At 41.4% G+C, this 17213-nt stretch overlaps 1 protein-coding gene across 2 annotated transcripts in view; it reads left to right on the forward strand.

Moving 5' to 3' along the window:
* The window catches only part of CAMK1D (calcium/calmodulin dependent protein kinase ID), a 204854-nt gene that overhangs the window by 37339 nt on the left and 150302 nt on the right, over positions 1-17213 (forward strand). Inside the window, exon 1 of one of the 2 annotated variants that reach the window (XM_015870680.2) lies at positions 14670-14735. The exons of the other annotated variant lie outside the window; for it this stretch is intronic. Within the exon in view, the coding sequence (XP_015726166.1) occupies positions 14716-14735 (20 nt within the window). The 5' untranslated portion in view covers positions 14670-14715. Of the gene's footprint in view, positions 1-14669; positions 14736-17213 lie in introns of those variants that run through there. 2 annotated transcript variants of the gene reach the window in all.

Raw genomic sequence — 17213 nt, forward strand, 5'->3', positions numbered from 1 at the left:
TGTTAGCATCCTTAGCTGTGCATTTTGCTCTCTGAGCTTCACACTGCTGCTTTGCTGAGCACGTTTGTGCTGATTCACTGAAGCGCAGTTCATTTGTTTTATTGATGCACCCATGGGACAGTGGGGAGAGTTGAAGTGAGCCTGAGGTTGCAGTATTGAACCTTTTGTCTACAAATCATTGCACCAACCCCTGCATTAACAACGGGCAGACTGATGGCTTTTGTGTGACAATTTGGAGGTCACAACTGTGCTGGTAGTAGCCGGGTGTCTGTGCTGCAAAAATTGCTGCTGTAGCTGATGTTGCAGTTAGCATCTTTCCCTACCAGCAACATGGATTTGTGGTAAAAAGGTGTCTGGTCGTCCCTCCTGTGCTCTGCAGAGGGGCTCGCTGGCTGTCATGCAGCGCAGATAGAATTCTCTGGTGTTACAAATTCTGGACCAATTATTCTTGCTTGACTCATGCAAAATTCAGAGAAATTGGCTGTCGGAGCAAAACCCTCCTCCATTTCCTGTCCTGCATCCATTTCAAACTAATGTCTCTGGAGTTTTGTTATAAAATTACTAAAGAACCAAGAGGCTGTGTCCTTCCAAGTGGAGGTCTCTGCAGCCTCAACTATGAAGCCACTCTCCATTTTTGTAATTATCCATTTGCAGAAAGTAAGGGAATTTATATAATGGCTTGTTAGATACGTTATTGATAATTATTGTCAGTGCTGTAGACTCAGCTGATATTTTGGTCTGCTGTTGGAGATGCAAACCCAGGTGCTCATAATGTGGACGTGTCAGCCAAACACCCGGGGAAGACCATGAAGGTTTTTGTTACTTATATCCACTTGTGTGTAACAGAGGAAGGAGTCAATCACAAACTCACTTGCGATGTGTTGTGAGACCAAGCTGCAAGTGCTGGGTTTGCATTGGAAGCCAACCAGGAATATTCCTTGTTGGTGCAGAGATTTTCCCTTCATCGAGGTTTTCACACTTACAAGAACACCGACGCAACTGGGGGCACTGACACTGTAGACTCCAGCATGTGAGGGGACATGAAAGGAGCAATGTCTTTATTGTAAAACCATTCCCGTGGGCACTGATAAGTCATACGCTTTAGGGGATTGTCTGCACCACGGACATGAGTGGCACAGAGCCACTGGTCTCACCAGCTGGTAAACTGCACCCAAGGCTGGTTTGCTTACAGGGTTGGGCACCCAAACAAGATGATACAGCTAAACTGCACCTTGAGCAACCTCATTTGGGGTATTCTTGTGTGCTGTGTTTGGTCATTTGCTTGCTTGTTCCTCACAGTGACAATGTGGCCAAACTCTTAAGGTAAGGACTAACTGACCTAAGGCTTTGTAGTTTCAATTCAAAGGTAAATCAGTGGAGTTCTTCACCATTTGAACTAAATTGCCAAGCTCTCCATACAGCATTCTCCTATCCTGTTGTCTGAGCACTGATAAGGGTCATAAGACAGGATCTCAGCAGTGGATTATTGATGGGGTAATCCTTTCTTGCTGTTTCATATCTCAGTCTTTTTTTTGTGCAGCTTTTCTAATAGAAGCGTTTGTTTGCACAGCAAGGAAACTGCAGACTCCCTGCTACATACTTTTAATGAATAGGGCAACAAAAGATATAATCTAATTGTTTACCAAAAAAACCCAAACAAACAGACAAGACTCTGTATAAATGTAGTCAGAATAGATGGTTGGCCCCAGAGAAAATGGGGAATTTCCAGTGCAATGCTTCATATAAATAGAATACTCCATCTTGCTCAAGTGGCATATATCGATGATTAATAGAAATAACATGCCAGTTGCAGTTGGCAGGAGATGCTCTTTAGCATTGGCGTGTTGCAGGAGGCTGAGCAATCAGGTCTGCATATTGTGTGGGTACAAAATAAACATGGTCCTGCAGCTCCAGCATGTGAAACAAGCAGGAGTTATCAGAATGAAACCAGTCTCCTTTCTTTTGGCTGCATGGTAGACTTTATTAAGGTTGAAGGCACAGATTGGTTGTCAGAAGATATTAGATTTATTGCTGTCTCTCACAATGATTCCTTGCATTCTCTTGTCCCAGAAGTATGACTGTTCATTGCCTCTATTTCTGTGCTGATAAAATGGGGATTACAACATCACTTATCTCACAGGAGTATTATCAGCTTGAATGAATTAATTTATCTGAAGATCCCTGATGGAAGGTGCAAGGTTGTTTTATAAGAGCTCACAATTCCAGCTAGAAAACAGTTTTGTACGGTGAATGCTGAGGTTAGAAAGGTGTGAAGACAATTTAGCTTCCAAATGCAGTGAGCCGTGATGCAGCACCAGATAATCTGTGAACCTAAGCCCTTGATACCCAGTGGTTAATCAGGATCAGAATCTGCCATGTGCCTGTTGAAACCAATAGAACCAAAAGGTCTGTGTACATAATACTATAACGCTAACCCAAAATAATTATAGACACACGTTTTTTATGGACAGGAATTCTGTAAAATCAGGCAACATTAAACTATACTTAGCCAACATCAGTGGGCAAGGAAAGAGCAACTGATGTCATCTACCTGAACTTCTGTAGGGCCTTTAATGCAATCCTCAGCAACGTTCTTGCCTTTGAATTGGATGGACTGTTAGATGGATAAGGAATTGGCTGGATGCATTCCTTCGTACCCAAACCTTTCTATGTTTCCATAGATGAGTTACCCCAAACTATGCTTCTAGCTAGTGAGCTGATAAAAGCCTTCATTCCAGCTGAATCCTCAGGAGTTCCTGAATTGTCTTTTAAATTAAGCAGAGGAATACAGTCTGATATTGAGCTTTCTGTTGTTCAGGTTAGATACATTCTTTGTTTAATTCCTGGCTTTTTTGAAATGGATTAAGAAGGTCAAATCTGTTTCTGGAGATGGCCACACTGATGACTGGGATTTGTGTGTATATAAAGTCTGAATGTAGGCTTCTCATAATGCAAAGGTGAAAATTTTGGCTCAGGAATCACAGACAGCATGCAGCAGCCTTAATAATAGAATGTAAATCTGCAAAGACAGCATTAACTACAAGAGTGCTTGGTGTTGCACTCTGTCTCTGGGTGTACTTGTATAGAATACCTCGCACTGAAAATTTAATTAATCAGAGAAGGGTTATCGCATTACCAGCCTGACTGAATTATTTTTTAGTGAAAAAATGTGTGTTTAAACGTCTAAACGCTGCTGTTACAGTGACTAATTATCTCCAGAAAATTGAAAGCACACAAGGAATTCTCTAGAAAGAACATTTAGACATCATCTATCTTCTGAAAAACATTTGTCCAAACGTATTAAGGAGAATATTATTGCAGCGTAAGATGTCGCCCACTTGGAATATATTTTTCTGCCTTCTCTTTAAATTCATTCTTGCTACAATATTTTTTTCAATGCGGTGTCTAATGGATTAAAGAATTATTGAGTTTTTTAACTGTGATGATTCTGTGGAAGAAACTGATTTCCACAACACCTCCGATTCTGTATAATTTTTGTGTTATTTATGATGTAATGAGAAATATATATCAAAGTAATGGGAGCAGCAGTGGCACGGAGCGCAGGTGACAAGTCACAACGTGTGGGTCTACAAGGAGTCTCATCTCTTGTATTTATGAGCTGTGACGGTATCACAGAGATCGCAGCTTGCAGAAGCAAACTGCCAAAGCCAGAACTGGTGAAGCGTACACATATAAAGCTGTGTGCTCTTATATTAACTGAGGATCAGGGTTTGTTAATTACACAGGACTTCATGATGGCATATCTTGTAGAAAAAGAACAAAGCACATGGTGAAACTCTTTAGTTTTACATTAGGTAAAACAGAGGAGGGATTTCTACAACCCAGCATGGGCTTAAGAAAGTAAAATTTACTCCTACTCAGAGGGTTATGCAAACTAAGAGCATCCTTGTGTTTTAAATTGCAGTTTAGCAATGGGTTAGCCCTGTGCCAGTAATTTACAACAGACTAATAACTGCGGCAGGGAAATAAATAGCATATACTTGCTCTTTCATAGGAAATGATGGAAAACAAAACAAGAGCAGACAAATCTCAGGGAAAGGAATAGAAGGTCAGTTATGTAGATTACATAGGATGCACAGAGAAGTCAGCAAACATATATTTGATGACTACTTTTTTGGCTGATGCAACGAGGCAGAGCTAATACTGCAGACACTCCTGAAAAAGAGCCAAATCTCTGTAGCAGTGTTAGTGGCTGACACTATCACTGCACCAGTGTGGGAGAGAGATCAATGGGATGGGTACGAGAGCATGAGGACGGCATGTTGTGAAGTCAGTATCTGCTCTGGAAGTTAGTATCCCATTGAACGAAACCCTTTGAGCTTTGTCAGACTTCTGTTCCCTAAAATCTTTGGATCGTTACATAGGGCTCAAGACTGTGTTCTAAATTAAAGCCTTTTATAGTAGCTTTGGAGGAGAAATGGGCAGGGTGGAATGCCTATGGCAAGGAAACTGAATATTAATAACCAGCCCAGTGAAGCAGACAGTTAGCCAAAGAAAATAATAGCAAAAGGGAGAACAAAGTACCTATTTGTGCTGCCTTTGCACGTGCAAGAAGTCCTGCGTTCAGCCCTGTGATGATCCTTACATATGGTCTCAGAATGAAGGACCTGAGTCATATATATAAGCATAACAAGCTCTGGTGAAATTTACTCATAGAATGAATATTATCTTTTGTTTTCTGAACATTTCCATTGCCCCCAGTATAATTTTTGAGCCAAGTGTACTCCACTAGTATTCAGCCTGTTTAGATTTGCTCATATATATGAAATGGAAAGAAATAAGAACTTAACGTTCAGATCAAATTAGTAGCCATACATAAAATAGTAAGTGGATGTTGTGAATTATTCTCATGGTTGTTCTTTTTGTTCTAATGATTAAGAAAGACTGCAGTGATGCAAGTAGTAAGTAAACACTGACTGAGCATATTTTGGAATTCCTGTGGAGCTTTTCATCAACAGAGCAGGCCTAGCCCTGCTGTGGTAATTACACGATGCACAGCACAGTTGTCTCGCCCTTCATTCTCCCTATATGAACAAACACCACTCTCAAGCTTGCTGTAATAAAACAACCGATATCTCTGAATAATTACTTGTGCTAATCACCAAGCTCCAAAAAAAAATGTATTAGTTTCCCAATAATGGCATCCCTTTATCATTTGTGCAGCAAATGAAGACACATTAGTTTGTGGAGAACAGCATCAACTTTCATCATGTCCTCCTGACACAGCAAGTCCTCCCATTGCCTAATGTGCTGTGTGAATTGTCACTGGCAGCCTATTCAGGCTTTAGAGATGCTCTGGATTTTAGTGAAATGCTCTGAATTTTAGTGAGAGAAGGCGGCTTTGCAGCCACAGGTTGCTCTCTCCAAAGCCTTTCTTTCTGAGCAATGGGGATCTTTTATTGCACTGTGTTTTTACAGTTGCCTTGCACACAGTCAGCATTTGTGGCAGTGTAGAGACAGGGGTTGGCCTCTTCTCTTGGGTTACAGCAATAGGGTGTGAGGGAATGGTGTCAAGTTGTGCCAAGGGAGGTTCAGGTTGGATATTAGGAAAAACTTCTCCAGAAGAGTGTTCAGGCACTGGAACAGGCTGCCCAGGTTAGTGGCAGAATCACTGTCAAGGAAGTGTTCAAGAAAAAGGTAGCTTTGTTATATAGGGGTATGGTATAGTGAGCAATATTGGTAGAATGTGGACAGTTGGACCAGGTGATCTTAAGAGTTCTTTCCAATCTTTATGATTCTGTGATTTCTCACTGTTTACCTTTGAAATTCACAACTCAACACAATGTACGTATATCCTGAAGGAGGGGCAGAAAATCATCCACTTCAATAGCTGATAGAGTGAAGGTTGCAATAAATAAAAAAGAGAAAAGGCTTTTTGAGGAAATTACATTCCTCACTGTTGCCCTAAGAAAACACCATTTTGAAGCTTCCCAGATGGCTTTGTTCCCATAAAACATTGATTAACTCAAAGACATTGAGGGCCACCAAAGTGATATACTGACTGGAGCCCATCACAGGAGAGGTTGAGAAGACTAGGTTTGTTCAGCCTGGAGAAGAGATGGAAAGGGAGGACCTTTTTTGCTGTCTTGGGAGCACACAGAGAAGATGGACTCCCAGTGTACTCAGAGCTGTGCAGCAATAAGGCACAAGTTACGAGATGGGAAATTCTAAGTAAATGCAAGAAAACTTTTTACCATGACTGCTCAGCCCTTGTGGAGGTTGTCAGAGTGGCTGGGGGATATAGTTAGATGTGCTTTACATAGCTGGCTAGACTGGAGACATCCAGGGTTTCCTCTCAGCCCAAATTATTTGAAGATCAGTGGCAGGCCCCAGATATGAAAGGACTCCTATTTGCTCTTGGTTCTCTCTGTTGTGTTGTGAGGCTGGGTTTGTGAGAGTGCTAGCTGGTTTAGGGCTGTACGTATCTCAGAAGCAGATGGAAGCCACAGATAGTGTAGGAAACAAGCATCTCTTGGTGGGGTGCTGTAGGCCACCTGCTGTGGACTAAAGGCTGGATGGGCCAGGAGATGTGAAGCAGCCCTTCTGCATGCTGTCTCCTGTGTGAGCACAGCTGATGGGTTTTTACCAGCTATTTAACACAGACCTGGCATTCCTTGCTTCCTTGGAAACTTCACGTAGCTGAAGGATGCTGTGTTTCTATCTTGTTTTGATCACCACTCCTCGAGCCTTTACCCTCAGGCTGGCCTCCAGCTGCCACTCTGTGCACCGGCGTGCTGCTCAATGTCACAGCATTTTATTGACACCCCATCAGCAGCCTTTCCAGCCTGCTCTGCAGAGACTGCCAGGAGCTGTCAGCTGCTCCCCCAACACTCCTGCACATTTTGGCCATTCTTGGGCTCCTGCCTCTTATGGATTCAGCTCACTGCAAACAGAGACCTCAGAGCTTGGCATAGAACAGAGACAGGAACTAAATTTACCTCTGTATTTTTTTATAAGTTCAAAAGCCATCCTATACCCAAGGTGGAAGTTTCCTGCTCACTGAATATGCCCCCACTGCATCCTCATTTATACTTGCTAAAATGTGCCTATGGAAACAATACAGGAGGCCAAATGGGGGAGGCTCTCAGTGAAGCCTTTAGCATCTCTGTGGAGTCAGTGTGTTGTTCATTTGCTCTCAAACTGGAGAAATAAACTCTTGTGGTTTAAATGGCTCTGAAATAAGCAGATATTTTCTGGACAGGCTCTTAAAGACATTTCCTAGCATCTAAGCACTAGGGAATGGAATGAACCAGACTTGCCTGGACATCAGTACCCACAAATTGAATTTTCACATTTTGGAAATGCGACCTGTCCATTTGATCACTTAACCCTCCAGTCATCCTCAGCTGAGTGCTTTGAAATATTTGTTGTGTATGCTCTTGTCCACTTGCTTTATCATCTCCTTGTGTTGCTTTATAACTTATGTGAAGAGATATATGGATAGTGTTTTCAGGTTAGATATAAAGGAAAAATTCTGCTCAGAAAGAGTGGTGAGGCACTGGAACAGGCTGCTGTGGGTTGAAATGGAGTCACCATTCCTGGAGGTGTTCAAGAAAAGAGCAGATCTGGCACTGAGGGACATGAGCATGATGGGCATAGTGGGGATGGGTCAGTGGTTGGACTAGATTATCTTAGTAGTCTTTTCCAATCTTAATGATTCTATGCTTCATACATAAATATATTTTAACAAGGTGCTTTCTTTCCAAAGGTTTGAAGCTTCATTATTTTAACAATCTCTGAACACACTGTAGACTCCAAACAGTTAAATCTCAAAAAAATTTATCTGGGTTTGGTAAAATATGTGTATCTTCACATCAAGGCCATGCATTTACTTGTGATAGAAATCAGCAGTGAAAATGATGAGAAAACAAATTGTTTTGAAATGTTTCCTTCCTTTTTATGGCTCTCACTTTTGGTTCCCAAACCCAGTCTTGTTTTGCATACTTAAGCGGCCGTGTCCTGCCCTTCTGTATGGACTGTCCTGGTCTTGTGATGGCTGCCTGACCTGGCTTCAGCTTGATGAAGCTGTAGCACAATGAGGTGCAGAGCATCCTGATCTCAGTTGGATCTGTTCCTATTTCCAGAGGAGTTTATTCACTTTTCCCAACTAATCCTCTGCAGAACTGCGGGGACATGAAAACTTTTGAGGGGGAGAGGTTGAGCTAGCTAGCAAAATACTAGGAGAAAATCACTCAGTGTTCTTGCCTGGCATTAAAGAATCCCAATTTTATGAACTTTTCTGAAGTTGTGTTAGCAACACAAAAAGCATTTCCCGGTACAACCCAGAGGATACCAGCTAAACAGCTGCAGAAGATCTCTGCCCACAGAGGGGAGAGTCAGTGTGTGGGGCTGGAGCCAGGGACAGCAAGTGTTCATCATACAAAGGCTTTTTCTCTCTTAAAGGCTGTCTGGAAAAAAGGACAAATGTTGGTTGCACTTCACTATTACTGTAATAGGAGGATGAAAGAAGGAAGTGGAGAAAAGAGAGCCAAAGGGAGAGGAACTGGATCAAGGAATAAGGTGCTATTAAATCCATCCTCTCTCTGTCTGGGATGAAGTGAGACCACTGCACTTGAATCTCAGGGCACCACAGTGCTCTTGAAATAAAACATGTGAGTCAGAAATGGCTTGGAGGAATATTTAACGCTTCCTTGGTTGCAGACCAAACTTTTGGGTTGTTCTGTATTTTACAGCGTTTCACTGATGGGGCTGGAGAAGATGGCTTCTGGGTAGGCTAAAGCCAAATCTATGTCTGTATTGAGTTAATGAGCAGCATGGGATGGGAGAAGTTGGCAGGGACAGGTGGACTGGAGTCAGTTTCTCCTCATTTTGGTTTAGAAGTCCTGGTAGGGAAGTCTGGGCACTTGGCAGAAGCTGGGTTTAGGTAAAATGGTCTGTGGTATGACTGTATGTCTCATTCCCCACCTAATATCATCCGCCTTTGACAGATATTTGGTAGCCAGTTCAGTAGGGTTTGGCAGCCATATAACACTGGCCAGCCCAGATGACCTTTAGCCTTGGGTAAGCATTTGCCAAGGTCTTCACCTAGGTTTACCTTACCGCTTCCAGCAACCTCAGCCAAATTGGAAAATTAAACAGATAGCACGTAGTTGGGGCATGACTAAAGACCCCATCCACAAGTTACATATTAACTTGTTTGTGCAGCACTATAACAGTTGATCACAGTCTTCACACTCCAACAGGGCTGAATCCTTTCTCATTTGAATCATAGCAGTAGTATCATCATAATCATAGTATCATCGAATTTGGGGTGAAGTGGGTACATTTCTTTGTGGCACGGAGGCAAATTGGCCTCTGTTGTTACTCAGAAGGTTTTTGCTGTTTATGGGCTTGCTGGTGATAATCCTGGCACTATGGAAGGCACAGGAAGATGTGAGGTCTGCCTATTATATTTTACACAGCTGTGTTTTGAATAAGGAGGAAATCTACCAGAGAAATAATCCATTCTTAATATTAGCCTATGAAGATTTTTGTACTTGCCGCTCCGTGGATGTGATTAGTCATAGGATCTACTTTTTAGACGTAATGGCACTATGAAGCATACTTTCACTTCAACCACAAAAACGCATGGTTGGACTCCAAATTATTACACCACTTAATGACATTGCATAATTCTACGTAAGTGTACATGAAGCAAACAGTGTGTGGCTCAGACTCCCTCTGCTTCGCTGCTGCTTTGATCTTCAAAATGGTCACTGGGTGTGCAAAGTCCACATCCTGCATTTTGGTGAGTTGTACTTCAAGAAGTCATTTTCTGCCCAGAAACACTTCTACTGACCACAGTAAGGCTGTTTATGTTCATAACTAATTGAATGATTCAGGTTTATGTCACTGTTGATGATGTTTTCTTGCTGGTAGGGGTTTTTACTGGTTTGGTGATTCACCATAGCCTCTTGGTTTTTGGGACTGGTGTCTCCAAAGAGAGGAGGACTTAAAGGACTTAAAGTCTAGATTTGTGTTACCACAGTGTCTTTCTCACTGGATGGTCTCACCCACTTATGGCCAACACAGACTGAGGATATGAAGTAGTGAAACAGACCCTATGACAGAGATGTCCCAAGTGAAGAGCTGGTGCCAGTGGTAAATAGGCATGGCTGCCATGCACCCAGGTGAGGACACTGCCTCAGTGGAGCTTGTATGGTGTATGGCCACAGGAATATGGTTGGGATATAGCCTGTGTGATGTAGCTTTCATCCAGAAAATTGCAATCCCAGAGTTATCTGCTCCCAACAAAATCTCTCTGCTTACATTTTCAGTGTTTTACAGTTTTGACATTTGTTTTTACTGCTTGCTTGAAAAATAAAAAGAACACAACATTGTGTTTATTATCTTTCTTTAGTTAAAAGGATCAAATGATGAATCCAATCCGAAAAAGAAATCAAACAACACAAGCTTGGGAGCTGCACAAAGAGGCTCACTTCCTCTGGGGTTCTAAATCAGTATGTGTCCTCGAGACATGTTTTTGTTCCTGTTTCTTCTTCATTCAGCAGCACAGAAGCTTTAAGTAAAATCTGTCTCTAAATAGGCATCCCTGGGACACGCAGCTGCCAAAACAAAAATCAGGCAATAAAACTGGGCTTGTGTCCTGCCAACAGTTTATCCTGTCACTCATTTTTTCCTTAAATCTCTTTCATTTAACTGTCTTGAAGATTGTTTTATTTTATTTTATTTTATTTTATTTTATTTTATTTTATTTATTTTATTTTATTTTATTTTATTTTATTTTATTTTATTTTATTTTATTTTATTTTATTTTATTTTATTTTATTTATTTTTAAAGAAGCAGCGTGTGGCCAAGATCTTTGGTATCTAAATCTGGGGGGCTGTAAGAAAGAAGAGGACAAACTCTTCAGCAGAGTATGTTGTACCAGTAGTAGCTGTAGGGATGGCATGGGGTTGGACCTCCATGGCACAGTCAGCTCAGGTGTTTGTTGGTTTTGTGTTTGCTGGTGGTTCATCCATCACACAAATGGCTTTGACATAAAGGTATTTTTAATGGTTCGATGAAGGGAATATTTGGGCTGATGCAATTAAATTGTATGTCGTTTTGTTAAAAAAACAAATTTGGAAGTAAAACTTGACATTGTGACAGCACCATCGTACTGCATTTCTAGTATCTGTATGGCTACTGGAGGGGCAACTGAGGAACAGCTGAGGTACATAAAAATTAATACACTTCTATCTCCTTGTGAAATCACCTGATTTCCTTTTCTAAGTTACAGTAGCACATACAAGCAAAATGAATGTCTGCTAGCATTGCAACACCTTTTTATTTGAAAGGAGATTTCACCTGCTGCTACTGGCAATTCTTGGCCTTAAAGTAGCTGTTTACTGAGGATGTTTATTTTGTCATGGAAAGGGTTATACTGAATGCCTCACAGCTTGGAAATAAGCACACAGCAATGGACTTCTTATAAGCTGTGGAGACACCAATTCTGAATTTAGGGCCAATCTAATATTATTCATTATAATGTTTTCTCCATCTGCATTTTTATTGTTGCTTTGGTAGTCTCTTTGTTCTCTGTCTGATTCTCCAAAACTGCCTGCAAAACAGTAGTTTATTAAAAACCAGAACATCAAGTATGGCAACAGGCAAGCAATTTGGAGACAAACTGATCTCTGGCATCAAATGAGGCAAAGAAGTAAGTTACTTTAATTCTTTATTCACAGGATGGTGAGGCACTGGCACAGCTGTCCAGAGAAATTATGGGTGCCCCCATCCCTGGAGGTGCTTAAGGCCAGGTTAGATGGTGCCCTGGGCAGCCTTATCTGGTGGAGGGCAACCAGCCCATGTCAAGGATTGGAGCTGAATAGGCTTTGAGTTGCCTTCCAACTCAAGCCATGTTATGATTGTGTGCTGATTTGATACTCTGATGTTGTGGCACTGGTAACGCTGGGAACATGTGGTACAGCTCAAGGGTGTCCGAACTCTCAGCAAAAGGAAAAATGTAGCAAAATGGAGACTATTGATAGGGCTTTTTGTGTTTGTTTTTTAATATATATTTTTTCATGTAATAGCATTTATATTTTCTCTCTAAAAGAGATTTCACGTGTTTCTTTCTAAAACACCAAAGCCCCTCAACTGGAACCTCTAGTTATATACAATAAAGCAAAGAGTAACATTGAGAAGGCCTTGGAGTGTGAGGAATCAGCAGCATTTACAAGCTCTGCCCTGCACTTAGGTGCAATCACTTTGTTTTTTTCTTAAGAACTGAGTTCCCTTCTACAGTGTCCTCATCTGCAGATGACATGAGCCAAAAAGATGGCATGTAGCCCGTAGATTTAATGTGAATGTATTTAGCATACTGATCATAGAGTCACAGAATCATTAAGGTTGGACAAAAAACACACTGAAATCATCTACTTCATCTGCCAACCCCCCCATGCCCACTAACCTTTTGCCTCAGTGCCACATCTACCCTTTTCTTGAACTTCTGCAGAGACAGTGACTTCACCACCACTCTGGGCAGTCTATGGCAATGCCTCACTGCTCTTAAGAAAGAAAGAAAGAAAGAAAGAAAGAAAGAGAGAGAGAGAGAGAAAGAAGGAAAGAAGGAAAGAAGGAAAGAAGGAAGGAAAGAAAGAAAGAAAGAAAGAAAGAAAGAAAGAAAGAAAGAAAGAAAGAAAGAAAGAAAGAAGGAAAGAAAGAAAAGGAAAGGAAGGAAGAAGGAAGGAAGGAAGGAAGGAAGGAAAGGAAGAAAGAGGAAGGAAGGAAGGAAGGAAGGAAGGAAGGAAGGAAGGAAGGAAGGAAGGAAGGAAGGAAAGGAAGGAAGGAAGGAGAGGAAGGAAGGAAAGGAAGGAAGGTAAGAAAGAAAGAAAGAAAGAAAGAAAGAAAGAAAGAAAGAAAGAAAGAAAGAAAGAAAGAAAGAAAGAAAGAAAGAAAGAAAGAAAGAAAGGGAGAGAGAGAAAAAAAAAAAACCCAATTCAATCTCTTCACCCGAATTACCTTTACAGTACCTTTTCCCACCTTTTTTAACCCTCTTTCTGCTTATAAATGTGTAATTTCCTGAAAGCTTTCCCCCACTAATTTATTTTTAGGTTTGTATTTGTTTACCAGAATCTGTCCAAAGCCTGGCTAGAAAGCAGTTCAATATCTGCTCATTGATTTTCTAGGTCTCATTAGCTTAAATACTTACTTGAAGCAGAGTGTAAGGAGGTCTTCATCTTTTATCTTAAGAGCATTTGGTTTTGTCTGTTGTGATCTGTTGCATCTGAATCAATTTGAAAGGGGACCATTTATGTTATCATTCTCTTTAATGTTTACTTTTTGGCATGAGCATCTGGTTGTTTCTGCTTTATAGTACTTTCAAACGGAAACTTAGTTAGATATAGAAATTAATGAGCTCACTGATCCTTTGCCAAGGAAAACATAACAGAGAAGGTCCATGTAACAAATTAACCCCAAGATTTCCCTGAGAAGTGCCTTTTCCTTTATCATAACACAGAGGAACCTCATGATTAAGCTTAGTATTTTGTTTCCAAGGAGGTCTCTGCTTTTAAGAGGGCAGTAAGATCTAAAGCAGTGTTAGTAAACCCTGAATGCTGTTCCCAGAATTGATCTTACACGTCAAGTGTTAAGTGATTTCAATTTCCTAAGACTCTGGTTACCATTTAATTACATCTAAAGCCAGCCGTCTTGTTATAAAATGATTTTGTGATCCATAGGAAAATGCTCTGGAAGAGCAAAATTGAAAACAAGACTTGTGTCATGATTTGAGCCATGGCTCAGCCTTTCATCTCCTCTTGGATAGGGAGCATATTCCCTGCACAGTCCATACTGCTAAACAGTACGTTTTATCCTGGTTGCTTGTCACAAGATGTTGGGATCTGGATTTTCTTACTGCCAAGGGATAGCTCGAGGGACAAAGAGAATCAATTCATAAAGCATTTATCTGGGGGCAGAGATGGCTCCCATGTAGGGAAGACCAGGAAAAACTGGACACTGAAAGTGGAGAAAACAAGAAGTACTAGAAAGGATTTTTAAATATTTTAACTTGTATGTTACTTAAGATTGAGCCAGAAATGAGGGAAACTTTGAGGGAAAGCAGCTGCAAAGTGGACATAATAATGTTGCATTAATCACTTTGCATGACTTTTAGTCCAAACCCTTCTCATACTCAGACTTTGCAATGAAGTAAAAGCATATTTCATGGGGGCACACCCAAACAGCAAAAGTGTCTCGATGTGCTTTGTGACTGGAGTGGGTCTGACTGAAAGCCCAGTGGTCAGCAGGCACGTTTCATTCTCAGCTCCTGCTAAAAGAAAATGTGCTCTGGGTTTTTCTATCTGGAAATGATAGAAACAGATTGCTTTGCTTCTCCCAGTATGGGTGGCACATCATGGAATGTTACGTAGAGCTTCAGCAATAGGCAGGCTATACAAATTACCTTAAACATTCTATGATGTACCTCTTACCATTAGCCTGAAACATTGATGTGGACCTAATGTGGTCTAGTATTATATAAGGAGACTGGTGGCCCTGCCTGTGGCAGGGGGGTTGGAGTTTCATGATGCATGAAGTCCATTCCAACCCAAGCCATTCTATGATTCTGTGACGTAACAGTAAATGAGGTAACATGCTCGGAATGAGACAGTGTAGCTGAGCTGCTGGTGTTCAGTCCCAAAGAAGTCTTGAGGAGAGTAAAGGATTGTCTTCAGACACAAAGTTCAGATATGATCGTTCAAGCTGCTAGGTGAGTGTATGGTACAGTCTGTCTATCAGCCACCTTCAGTGACATCTGTTTGCAGTAAAGTATGGAGAAAATGAAAGGTGAGCAGATTGTGAAGGTACTTCTGCAGAAGGAATATGCATTTTTAATGTATTACGAAAGCAACAGTGCTTATGTTGCAAGCGAGAATAATTTATTACAAAAATTATACAGTAAACAGCTAGCTAGAACAGAATATTTCAGTGAAGGCAGATTTATTGAAACAGCCTATTTTTTACTGGGAGAATATAATTGCAAATAAATTCAGTACTCTATAAAATATTAGAAGGGCAGCATGGCACACTCCCAGCTTTCTGTGCTGAAGTCTGATGAACAAATATTTGAACAGAGAAGGAGGAGTATGGGGGGGAAGAAAAGATATATAGCATTTGCATAGGCAGATCATTTTTGGCACTCAGTTGTTACCTTTTAGTGAGGAAAGAGTAGTGTTGGTTGTTTAGAAAAAATCAGCACAGAAATGTGGGACTTGAAAGAGTAAAATGTGGGCCGAGCAGGTTCTTATCTTGCCAACTTGTAATGCTGTCAGTCGTCAGCAGCTGAGCAGAGCTTAGCTGGGGCTGTTTGGTTTGCTTTTATTTTGTATCCTAGAATACTACTTAATCTCCTCTCCTCTCCTCTCCTCTCCTCTCCTCTCCTCTCCTCTCCTCTCCTCTCCATCTGTCATCTGTCCTCTCATTACTCCTTCTCCGTCTCTTTTAAGTGTCTTAAATAGCACACTCTACATTCATATATGCAAAAGCACACACTCGGTACTTTGACTCTGGTACCTTCTCGCGAAACTCACTTTGTTGGCCTTAGACTCCGTAATGCACACGTTCCGGTTTACGTCAGTGGAACCAAGCTTTCATACGGACGGGCTCCCAGAAGGATTTTCTTTTCCTTCTCCTTCTTTGTCCTTCTATTTTAGCTTCTCGCGTGAAAGGACACCTTAGACCCAGAGCCACTCCAGTTAATTAAAGGCTAATTCCAGATGAGAATCCTGAGAGCAAAGCTTCAGAAAAGAATATTATTTCCCCAACCCATTTTAAACTCTGCCCCCTGCGAATCCACTTTCTTTTTTTCCTCAATTATTAAGTGGTACTCTTCCCTCTGAGCCACTTGCTGCATCCCTAACAAAACATATATTTTTAGACTCTTCAACTAATACGTCGTGCTTTCCTCCTCTCCTCGCAGAAGCGTCGTTCTTGTTACCTCTTCCCTCCCACCTTCCTCTTTACATCGCAATCGTCTTCTCTTTCCTTTTCGTTGGACTATATGGCCTATAATCTTTTATCAGGAATGAAAGGCGGTCGTTGGAGGGATAACACGTCAATATTCAACTGCCCCACCTTCGTTCCTTAGTTTAAGCCATCCACCTTTATACCCAACACCCTTTCCTCCTTTTCTCTTTCTTTCCTTCCTCCTTTTCCCTCTTTCTTTTCTTTCTCTCCTTTCCTCTCCTTGGTTCATAGGTAAAAGACGTCCACCCCACCCAAAAACTTGCAGTCATAATAGGCAGAAGGTGGATAAGTGAATTCTCTTATCACACAGTAACTGAATGCCAAAAGCAGATAGAGAATATGTTTCCCAGCCTGTTTGTCCCACTTGTAATCCCAGGACTGCTATGTTGTCATACAATATCCTTCATTTGGTTTCTGTAGCAACTTATGATATCTCATGGGTGTAAACAGAACTGGCAGGGATGTCTCCGGGGTGGAAGCAGCAGTATTTTAGACTGTTTTCCCACCAGCTGATTCTCAATGTAAATCCTTCCTTCAGAGGAGAAGAGCTTGTGTGAATGGAAGTTATTGATGTGAGGAAAGGCATACCCTGCTTATAAATAATGAGCCAGGTGAAATACAGTGGGAGCAAATCTGTCCCCTTCTTCTGTTTATGAATTTTGTATTAGATATTCACTGGATTCAAATCAGAACAAAAAAGGGAAGATAATCCACACATTAGGGACTGGGACCAGTGTCCCTGTCTACAAACAGGTTGCCAGTGAACTCTTTCTGTGATGCTCAAGCATTCCATTCATAAAGAGGGATTAAGAGTGTAGCACAACTTTTGTGGTGCTTAGGAAGCTTCACAGAATGGGGTGACAATCCCTCCAGCTGGGACAACTGAACAGCAGTCTTGTGTTGTGAGTGCTCTGGTAATGTTTTTTCACCTACTGTAGACATCTCGGGGGGTTGTCTGAACCTACACTAGTCATATTCATGTGGTCAGTGGGGAGAGAGGGGTGCTCCCCGTGGCTTTGCCCAAATTGTCCTTAAGATGCGATGGACTGACTCTTGGAGTATCTTTCTCCATAGCATATCTAGTACTATTCCCTTCTTCTTAGACTATCTCTTCACCTTGTTGGAAAGAACTAAATTCTAACCTTCTCCATTATATTATCATTGGCATTGCTCCACTAGGTGGGAAGCAGCCCTCATCTCTTATCACAGCTGGCTTGTCGTG

This window comes from Coturnix japonica, chromosome 1, assembly GCF_001577835.2.
Source record: "Coturnix japonica isolate 7356 chromosome 1, Coturnix japonica 2.1, whole genome shotgun sequence".
In the NCBI taxonomy this organism is placed as follows: domain Eukaryota; kingdom Metazoa; phylum Chordata; class Aves; order Galliformes; family Phasianidae; genus Coturnix; species Coturnix japonica.